This window comes from Alligator mississippiensis, chromosome 1 (genome assembly GCF_030867095.1).
Source record: "Alligator mississippiensis isolate rAllMis1 chromosome 1, rAllMis1, whole genome shotgun sequence".
Classification (NCBI taxonomy): Eukaryota; Metazoa; Chordata; order Crocodylia; family Alligatoridae; genus Alligator; species Alligator mississippiensis.
Window position 1 is genome coordinate 152432210 of NC_081824.1, and position 11189 is coordinate 152443398.

At 46.5% G+C, this 11189-nt stretch overlaps 1 protein-coding gene across 1 annotated transcript in view; it reads right to left on the reverse strand.

The window, feature by feature from the left end:
* The window catches only part of TARBP1 (TAR (HIV-1) RNA binding protein 1), an 85390-nt gene extending 74763 nt beyond the window's left edge, over positions 1 to 10627 (reverse strand). Inside the window, exons 1-5 of the mRNA XM_059715535.1 lie at positions 9796 to 10627; positions 7794 to 7891; positions 7001 to 7070; positions 3706 to 3854; positions 1832 to 1884 (exon numbers count right to left, since the gene is read on the reverse strand). Of these exons, the coding sequence (XP_059571518.1) occupies positions 1832 to 1884; positions 3706 to 3854; positions 7001 to 7070; positions 7794 to 7891; positions 9796 to 10609 (1184 nt within the window). The 5' untranslated portion in view covers positions 10610 to 10627. The remainder of the gene's footprint in view (positions 1 to 1831; positions 1885 to 3705; positions 3855 to 7000; positions 7071 to 7793; positions 7892 to 9795) is intronic.
* Between the last annotated feature and the right edge of the window lie 562 nt (positions 10628 to 11189).

The following is an 11189-nucleotide window of genomic DNA, read 5'->3' on the forward strand; positions in this document are numbered from 1 at the left end:
GGGGGACCCCAGGTGCCCCCCTGGGCCCAGTAGGTAAAAGTCACTGAGCGGGGGGGGGGGGGGGGGGGGGGGGGGGGGGTGTTTGTGTGCACAGGGGGCCCCCCAGTGGACCCGGAAGTGGACCAGAAATGTTTCTGGTCCACTTTGAGGTCTGCTGCCGAGCACGCTGGTGAGCCGCCCTGCGCTCCTGTGGGACACTCCATGCGCCCCAGCACTGCAGCATTCATGAACTGCCTGCTACCTTGAGGTATGTAGAAAAAACATATAAAGCTGTGTCTATGTTCGAATTGCCGAATCTTTCCAAATTGATTCGGAGGGTTCCAATTCAATTCGGAGAGATTAAGGGATCCTTCAATTCGATTCAGATTCAGAGATATGGCCACCAAATTGGGCTGAATCTCCACCAAATCAGATCAGGGACCAAAGCTTCACACAGCCCTAATAGTCAACTAGTCCTCATGCAAATCTCAAATTCAGCTGAGCATTGAGTTGTCCATTCCCCTATTCTGGCTGGGTTCCAGGTGAGACAAATATCAAACTGGATGGCATTTATATACCCAATGCTCAACAGCTCATGTCTCCTTACCAACCATTCTGGCAAATACACAGGATGAAAGGTAACAGCAAGTTCTTGGCCTACATGACATCTTGTGGTAAAGGTTTCCAAAGAATAATCATACGCTGTGTGAAAGAAAGGTTTTAATTTATCACTTTACTTTTCCACCTTTTGAGTATCCCTTGTTCCTGTGTAATGAGATAGGGAGTCAAAATCTCCTGAGCTAACCTCACAATATAATTCACTATTTTATCTTTTATAGCATCTCATCTGATTTGTCTCCTGTCTAAAATTTTTAAAATGCACACTTTTCACTGCCTCCTCATATGAGAGCTTTTCAATACACTTAATCATTTTAATAATGCTTCCCTCAACCCTTCATTCTGCAATATCCTTTTTGAGATGGAATAACAGTACTGCACAGAATTTAAGATGAGGCATGCCTGACTTATACAATGGCACTGTAATATTTACTGTATTATTTTTCAAACCACTCATATGTATCCCAATGCCATTTACTTTTTAGGATTAAGCTACACACTTAGTCAAATGTCTTCATTGAGTTTTTCACAGTGCCAGCTTCCCCCCCCCCGCAGAGTAGACAGTTAATTTAGGACCCTGTAAGGTATACACATAAATCCACTACTCCTGTTCAATATGCACTGTTTTCCATTTACAAACCCTAAATTTCATTTGCCATCATGTTGCCCATTCATCTACAAATAATTTGTTCACTGTGAATTTACTCGAAATGTTCTCTGAATCTGCATAAGCTAAATACTTTACATGTTCTTGCAAGTTTTGACACCTGATTTGCTTATTCCCTTTTTCCACATGGTTAATAAATATATTATGCACCAGACTTAATACTTCTCTTCCTAAGACTTCGCTTACCTTGAGAAACCCCATTAGTAACCTGCTGCTAAGAAGAACATTGACCACTTATTTCTATACTTGGTTGCCTGCCTTTAGCCAGCTTTTTATTTGCAAATAGTTTTTGGTCCAAGTTTGAAGAAACTTGGGCCAAAAACTAGCTGCAAATAAAAAACAGTTAAAAAAGGTTAGGCTTAAATAAAGTACGTCTGGCTTAGAGAAACAGGGAGTTCCATCTTGTGGGAGAACTTGACAAAAGTAATCTGTAAGCCTAAATCATGTCAGCCTGCTCTCCTTTAACCAATGCTTTATTAATATATTCAAAGTAATATCAACTGGTATCATTCAACAATAGCAGGAGCACAGTTCAATAATTACTTAATGTAATAATCAACAGTTTACCTGCTATAGAGAGAGCTTTCTGAAAGTGCATCCATTAATGGCCCGATAATAAACTAAAGAAAGAGAAATTAAATTTATATTAAAGCCAAAAATAAAATTATGACAGGCACTAACTAGATTTATTTTACTTGTCCTGAATCAGGTACAGGAAGGATTTCACCTGGCGTGAAGCACTTAACTCAATAAATAATAGCAACTCCCAGCAGCAGCCGGGGGGTTCTCTGGTGAGCTTTGTGGACAGTCATTTCTGTTGGAAAAAACACACTTATTGAGCTGTGTGGTGTGTACACCTGGTACAAAGGATGAGCTATAAACTCTTTCAAGGGACAAAAGAGAAATCAGTACTAGAAACACCTGAGAGTTAAAAGAGGGGGCAGAGTGCAACTATGAACCCAGCCATGGCTGGACCCCTGGATATGGCCATGCTGCATGCCAGCATAATCCGGCTCTGGAAGCTCCAGCAATTAATGCTACCAACATTCTCCTACTGTCAAATTTCTGGACCCACAGGGAGCCCCCCATGGATCAAATTTGGCTCATGGGTCAGTGGCTGAGCACCACTGGCCTACAGAGATATATGCACCTTTCTGTACCTAAGGGAGCTAACCAGAAGGCTTCAGAGTCTATCTTCTGAGTAGAGACGCACTGAACATGCACTTCAAAGCCTGCTGGGCAAGCTTCTACATGGACAGATTGTTCTGTTGAATGGGCTCAACAGTTCCATTTAAGAAGCACCTTAGGAACTCTATAGGACTGTAACATCAAACAATACCTTGGGAGAAAACAACTAGGTTTGCAACTAGATTTAACCGTCAAGTAAAAGTTGTAGTTGACTGAAGTGCAACTAATTAAGACTATACTGGCCAGAGGCAGATCCAGGATTTTTAAAAGAAGGGTACAGGAGCAACAACCAGCACTCATGGGGTGTCTGCAGCCCCCTCCATATACCCCTCTTCTCTCTCCCCCCCCACCCCGCAAAGTGGAGAGGAAAGATCATGCCCATCAGAACAGCAGCCAGAGACCTTTTTTAACTCCCTAAGTCAGATAAGAACCCTGCCGCCAACCTGCCCTCACGAGCCCCTCCCTTCCCCATCACACCCAGTAACACAACCCCTGCCCTTTTCCTCTCTCCTTATGCTTCTGGGCACAGGGAGACATGCTCACTGCCACTGTCCTGTCTGCTCCTGCCCCCTCCAGCCAGGGCTGCAGGGAGTGGCTGCACAGGTAGCCAGGCTTGGCTGGAGACAGCAGCAGAATACAGGTTCCTCCTCCCTACCCTGCTCCTGGGCCTGGCAGAGAACACACAGGGGGAGTGGGCAAAGAGGAAACCACCTATTACTGCTGTCCCCAGTTAAATCCGAATGCGCAGCCCAAATGGAGTGGGGCAGGGATCACTCACCCACCCCTGGAAGAGCTGAGAACAGTAGGTACAGTGGCGGGGGGGGGGGGAAGAGTATGGAGGGGAAGGGAGGTGCCACTGAGCAGTGTGGGGGATTGCTAGGAAAGGAGGGATTCTTACATGATTTGGGGACTTAAAGTTACTAGCTGTTGCTCCCATGGCAAAAAGGGAGGTACAACTGCATCACTGCACACCCTCTCCTTCCCCACCCTCAGATCTGCCCTTAAAGTATGAATCTGTTAGTGAACAACAGAATACTACAACAAGGACTCCTCTCTTGGACTAAATAAATCTGGCCATTACATAGATAATCTCAGACTGTAGGCCACTTCTAAATAATATAATTGTATGGCTAAATTTGTTTTCTTATGGGACCTGTCAAATTCATCTCATGTATTCAGGTAATCCACTTAGAATTTTTTTTTGGATTACAATTATTTATTTTGGTAAACAGCAGGGAAAGAAATGACCTTACCTCTGAAAACCCTGGTGAATCTGGAATGCACTTTGCCTCATGAAGATCCAAAAAGTGAATGACTCCTTCCTTTGTTATTGTTTTGTTTTCACTCTCAAACATTCTTTTATAAATACACATATGCCATGAAGGGTGAAACAACCAACAGCCTGTGACAAAAACAAATTTGTTTTAAGCAGGTACATGAAATAATAATGACATTTCAGCACATTAGAAGTATACCAAACTAATACAAAACTACTAAACTTATTATGAAATGCTACTAACAATGCTTTTTAGAAAGGTGATAGATGGCTATTTATTTGGTTTATAAAATATGCTTCTCTAAGCACAACTACAAAAATATAAATGTTTAACATGGCTTAAAAAACTTATCCAAAACTCTAAAACACAGAGACAAAAACTACTAGCAAAAATGTGAACAAGTTAAGAGGCTGTGACTTGGATGACTACACAGTCCGGTGGGTGGCGAATTGGCTAGAGGGTCGCACCCAGAGAGTCGTGGTGGATGGGTCAGTTTCGACCTGGAAGGGTGTGGGCAGTGGGGTCCCGCAGGGCTCGGTCCTTGGACCGATACTCTTTAATGTCTTCATCAGCGACTTGGACGAGGGAGTGAAACGTACTCTGTCCAAGTTTGCAGATGACACAAAGCTATGGGGAGAAGTGGACACGCCAGAGGGCAGGGAACAGCTGTAGGCAGACCTGGATAGGTTGGACAAGTGGGCAGAAAACAACAGAATGCAGTTCAACAAGGAGAAATGCAAAGTGCTGCACCTAGGGAGGAAAAATGTCCAGCACACCTACAGCCTAGGGAATGACCTGCTGGGTGGCACGGAAGCAGAAAGGGATCTTGGAGTCCTAGTGGACTGGAGAGGGTCCAGAGAACAGCCACTCGTATGGTTAAGGGCCTGCAGACCAAGCCCTACGAGGAGACTAGAGAACCTGGACCTTTTCAGCCTCTGCAAGAGAAGGTTGAGAGGCGACCTTGTGGCTGCCTTTAAGTTCATCACGGGGGCACAGAAGGGAATTGGTGAGTTTTTATTCACCAAGGCGCCCCCGGAGGTTACAAGAAATAATGGCCACAAGCTAGCAGAGAGCAGATTTAGACTGGACATTAGGAAGAACTTCTTCACAGTTCGAGTGGCCAAGGTCTGGAACGGGCTCCCAAGGGAGGTGGTGCTCTCCCCTACCCTGGGGGTCTTCAAGAGGAGGTTAGATAAGCATCTAGCTGGGGTCATCTAGACCCAGCACTCTTTCCTGCTTATGCAGGGGGTCGGACTCGATGATCTATTGAGGTCCCTTCCAACCCTAACATCTATGAATCTATGAAATAAAAAACGCAGGGAAGGGCACTTTGTGCCTGAAAACTTGTGTAACATTTCCCCCAAATAGACGTTTGGTCCAATAAAAGATAGCACCAAAAACACCCTTGCTTCTTGCATATTTTCTGAACCATCACATCCAAAAACTCCAACCCTACTGCATTCCCCCAACATAAATTCATAATCATTTGGCGGGGTGAAAAGCACCTTGTTCAAATTTGCGGATGACGCTAAGATGTGAGGAGAAATGGGCACGCTGGAGGAGAGGGACAGGCTGCAACTAGATCTAGACAGTTTACAGGGGTGGGCGGATGAGAATACGATAGGATTCAATACTGACAAGTGCAAGGTGCTGCACCTAGGGAGGAAGAACCAGCAGCAGACCTAAAAGCTGGGGAACTCCCTTCTTGTCAGTGTAGAGGCAGAAAAGGATCCTGGTGTCATTATTGATTCCAAAATGAACATGGGCTGCCAATGTGGGGATGTGGGCAGGAAGGCTAACCACACCTTGTGTTGCATCCACAGATGCATCACAAGCAGGTCCAAGGAGGTGATCCTCCCCCTCTATGCGACACTGGTCAGGCTGCAGTTGGAGTACTATGTCCAGTTCTGGGCACCGCACTTCAGGAGTGATGTGGACAGCATCAAGAGGGTCCAGAGGGGGCAGCAAGGCAGGCCCTACGAGCAGAGGCAACGGGCCCCGAACCTGTTCAGCCTTCACAAGAGAAGGCTGAGAGGGGATCTGGTGGTCATCTACAAACTGGCCAAGGGGGACCAGCAGGCTATGGGAGTCCCTGTTCCCCCGAGCACTACCAGGAGTAACAAGGAATAACGGCCATAAGTTGACTGAGCTAGATATCAGGAGGCACTACTTTACAGTCAGGGTGGCTAGGATCTGGAGCAAAGTGGTGCTTGTTCCTACCATGGGGGTCTTCAAAAAAAGGCTACATAATCACCTAGCTGGGACTGTTTGACCCCTGCATTCTTTCCTGCCCACGGCAGGGGGTCGGACTTGAAGATCTCCTCAGGTCCCTTCCAACCCTACCAACTATGAAACTATGAAATTATTTATCAGACTTATTTGTAATATAGTGTCAATAAACCTTTCATTTTAAAAAGCATAACTTGTTTCTCATTTTAGTTTAACCTTCTTTCCATTCTTAAATTCACTCCATTTTTTCCTTCCTAAATAGACTATAACCAATCTTTCCCCCTCAGGTCCAGTCTGTCCTCCTGAAATGTTACCACGTGTCTTGAATCAGAACCACTCTCTCCAGCCTCCTCTGGCTCACTGCTAGCTTCAGGAAAAGCAGTGTAAATGGGTGTATTTATCTAAAGCACGGGAGATGGACACAAAGAGTATGGCAATGTGATAAGCAACGATGTGGTCTACGTTAAGTATCCTGCCTCAAAATGAAATATGCACTTATCTAAGCACAGTGCTTGCTGTCAATGCTTTGGAATTAGCAGCCATGAATTTGAATCTAATTCACTCTTGTCATTTTCAAAACTTTTTATAGTTAATTTTGGAGTTACTGTTAGAAGTCTTGAAAATGATAACTTGTCAGTTTTACAAATGCTATTAGACACCCTGAAAATGACAGAAACTAACCAGGTTCATGGATGTTAGAAGTCTGAAAAATTATAGAAGTTAGTTTCAGAGCTCCTATCTCCTCTCATTTTCAAGGTTTCTAATGTAGCTCAAAACTGATGTTCAAGGGTTCTAAAGGGAGCTCTTTGGCAACTTCACCATTTTGATGCCAATTAGTACACAGTTAAACAGAGCAACTGCATTAAGAAGTAGACAGTAGGGTTGAAAACAGTGTGAACTTGGGCAGATTATGTACTTCACTGGTATGCAAATAACCTGTAACTGTTATGATATAATCAACGGGCCATGGTGTTATACAACCAAGTAAATTATGCATTTACCCAGTATGCATAAATAAGTGGAATAAACAACTATAGCTTACCTTTTTTTCCCGATACTGACAATTCATATAAACGGTTTAACTTTGGCAAGACTGGCTTTATAACATGGATCTGAAATTCAAACCAGAAGTTATGTAATGAATTTACTTCACTTCTCAAAAAATATCTTGTATAACAGATACACTTAGGGTTAGTTCTTGCTGTCCATCAAGTACCACTGGTGGCTTAACTTTATTTAAATTAATTAGCTTACTCTGGATCAGCACCTGGGTAACTAGAATCTGGTACATAAATAAGAAGTGTATCTAAATTACAGTTAACTATTTACATTTGCATTCCTACTGTATAATACCAACTACAGTACTTCCCCATTAGTAACATAAATGCTTGTGAATAAAAACTAAAATTTGCATTGAAAACCTACAAAACAGGACAAATGTGAAGTTTTCTTTAGTAAAACAATGTAATATTTCTCTCAGCAAAGACCAGATGAATACCTTCAGTTTTAAACAGTAAAAAAAATGCAGAGCAACTGAGTTGACACTAAACAGACTTGGAATCAAAAACACAAGGGATAATGCTGAGTTAGAAGAATGAAACAGGTGGGCACTAGCAATTAAAAAATAATTAAGGAACCCAGGAGGGTTGGAAGACTCATCTTTCTGCCGCAAAAATAATGATCAAGTATTACCACCTTGCCTTTGAACTATTTATGTATTGTATGCCAAGTATTTTGTAAGTGGGGACCTAAAACACTGTATTTAATATGCCTAAGATTTGCAGCAATATTGTAAGTAAGCTCTGGTTTTGCATAGACCTTTAAAGTGCACGTACCTGATTTCCTTCTAAGGTTTCCATTATTAAAATAAAATTTTCCCAAAATTGCACAAGTTTTTCATTCTCTTCAGCAGACCACCAGAAAAGACTTGGTTCTAATTGAAAATATGACATTATTATTTAGAGATTGTATTTGTTCTTCAAGTTTACAAACGCACTCTCCAGATGAATTAACTCTAGTTAACATTTCTTCAGCCTATACTCTTTCCGAATGCATAACTCCTACTGACATCGGTAGCTTTGCCTCAGCAAACCCTGAAAAAAATTAAGCTCTACAGTCTAACAAACTTTTAAGAACAAATATGAAGCCATACACTTTGTTATATTCTCTTGTGGCTCATTTCAAAAGAACATATTCACATGGACATAGTTTCCTGGTAAATCCGCTAAGGAAAGGGAATAAAATGTGGCCGTATCAATCACCTGTCAAAATGTGCAAGGGCAAGTTGCATGGCTTACCCAACACTACAACCTCTAAAGTTTCAACTAAGCTGATGAAATTTTAATGGGAAACAGAAATTTTTTAGACAGTCATTTCTCTCAAGCCACAAGGACTAAATTATGTCTCTTTGTGTAGGGCAAGGCAAGAGAAATAAATACAGGGAAGGTTTCCCTAACCTTCATTGCCTTTCAAGAGCCAGACATAATAAGGCATCTAAAGGGGGGGTGTGCAAGAGAAAAACAAAATACCGGTAGCAGTTGCCAAGGACCAAAGTGAGCATTTCAGACAGCCCTTCTGCCAGTGGTCCACAGCCCTCGTGGATTACGAAATAACCTCAGAGGCTGATTTGGCATCAGTGTAAGCACAGGAAATATTCTGCAAAATGAAGGCTCTTGAGAGGTCTGAAGATGGGTCTAATTTGGAAATGTGTCATTAAGCAACTACTTCCATAACTTAAGCCATGGGGCCTCTGTCTTAAACCCCTCAACACTGCATTAATAAGGCTCTAACAATTTCCATTGCTATTCACCACACTGAAGCAAGAGTGGTATATGGTGGCTGCAGTCATGAGGGAGATGGATGTGAACTGTGTAAGTGCACAGAGGCCTTTCAGTTCAGCTCCTAAAGTGGCTGTAACACTGGTAGGGTGGCTTTGCACTTTAAAGACTAAGCAAGTGTGGGTGGGTGCGTGTGTTTAAACCTGCAGTGTTGAAGGGTTTAAGACAGAGGCCCTGTGACTTAAGAAGTCATGGAAGTAGTCAAATTAGACCCATTTTCAGACCTCTCAAGAGCCTTCATTTTGCAGACTATTTCCTGTGCTTACACTCTGATGCCAAATCAGCCTTGTGGATTATTATGCAATAATAGTTGATGGAGTTAGCACCAAGCAAAGTATGTGTGCATATATATAGTTGATGGAGTGAGCTTCAGGGTGAATGAGTGAATTGATGGAGTGAGCTTCTGCACCTTATAGACTAACCAAAGGAGAGGAGAGAGAGATACTAACCAAAATAGATAGTGTGTGTATATGTGCATGCATGTCTGCACGTGTGCATACACACACACACACACACACACACGTGCATGAGGACACACGCACACACTATATTACATATCTACTTGGATTATTCTATAAGGTGCAGATCTACCCTGCCTCCTACTTGACTTCAGGCTAACATCTCTCTCTAGGAGGAGTGAAGACCTATGCGCACGGGCCTGAAGAGATGTTTGCTGTGCACAGCCCAGGCTGAGCACTAACCCCTGCCCTCCACACCTACAAGCACCAGGTCTGACAGCTGGGGGGCCCCCCCAAGCAGGACCCCCAGGGCTGCACTCCACCTCCCACCTCCAGGGCACTTGGAGACCCAAGTTCTCAAAATGGGCACAACTGTGAGGGAAGTTTATTTCACAGGAAGAGTGCAAGGAGGTGGGGAGAGGCAACTAGCCCTGAAGGAGATGCAACAGGGCTGCATGTACCCGTCCTGTGGTGGCCACACCTGTGCCACCCCCACCCAGCAGCAGCGTCCCCCCACCCCGCCCGGTCAGGAGGGCTCGTACCGTCCGCCGCAGCGGGGGGCCCGGGGCAGTGCTGGCGACGCCGCTCGGACGCTTCTACGGCGCGGCGCAGGAGGTAGCGGGCCCGCTTACGACCCAGCCCGTCGCTGCCGGCCAGGCCACCCTGCAGCGCCCGCCAGAACCCCGCGCTGAGGCGCGGCTCCACTGCCTGCCCGGGCCCTGCGGCGGGGAAGAGCGCGTCGGCCAACGCGCATAACGCCAGCAGCGTCCGCGGCCCGGCCGCCGGGCCCACCCCCGCCGGCGGCAGCAGCCCGGCCCACAGCCGCTGCAGCGCCGCGCCGCCCGCGCCCAGCGCCCGCAGCAGCCCGCCCGCCGCCGCCGCCTGCTCCTCGCTGCCCCGCAGCAGAGCCAGCGCCGCCGCCGCCGCCTGCTCCTGCAGCGCCGGCTCCGCCGCCAGCGCGGGCGCCGCCGCCGCCAACGCCTCCGCCGCCGGGGCCCCCACAGCCAGCTCGCCCAGCGCCTCGCGGGCCAGCCGCGCCGCCAGCGCCCCGCCGCCCAGCCGCACGCACTGCCGCAGCGCCCCGGCAGCCGCCCGCCGCCGCCGCGCCGCCTCCTCCGCGTCCCCGCCCGACGCGCGGAGCAGGGGCAGGCAGCGGCCCAGCGCCACCTCGGTCGCCGCCCGCGCCAGCGCCTCCCCGTCCCCCTCCCCCCGCGACGGCGGTTGGAGGCGCCCCAGCAGGAAGCCCAGCGCCTCCAGAGTCTCCGCGCTCCCGCCCGCGCCGGCCCCCAGCTCCCGCAGCAGCTCGCACGGGTCCCGGCACCGCGCGAGCAGCGCGTCCGCTAGCACGTGCTCCATCGCGACGTCCGGGGGGGGAGGGAAGGAAAGGGGAGGCGCATGCGCGGGCAGGGGCGGGACTCCGGGGGAGAGGAAGGATGAGCAGGAATGCGCAGGCGCGGCGCCGGTCCTACGCCTCGCCCTTCCTTTCGCTCCGCCTGCGCCTCTGCCAGCGGCCCGCGGGGTTCCGCCAAGGGGGCGGGGCCACGGTGGAAGCCTGGGGAGGGGGCGGAGCTCGAGCTTTTCAATGACGCCTCCCCGCCCAAAGCCTCCAAAAGTCCCTGTGGCCACTGGTGTGGGTGCGCGGTAATTATTTAGAAATGTATCTAGATAATTAAGTAAAATTGGCGTGTAATTGTAGAACATATAATAAGATTAATATGTTAATGATATTACAGTATAATGTTCTATAATATAATAATTTTGTTCCAATGTAATATTAATGATATTACAATATACTCCATAATATATTCATGATATTACAATATAATATTCTATCACACTTTAATATTACAGTATAATATTCTATAATATAATCATTCTATTACAATATATTATTACAATATACTCTAATATATTAATGCTATTACAATATGATATT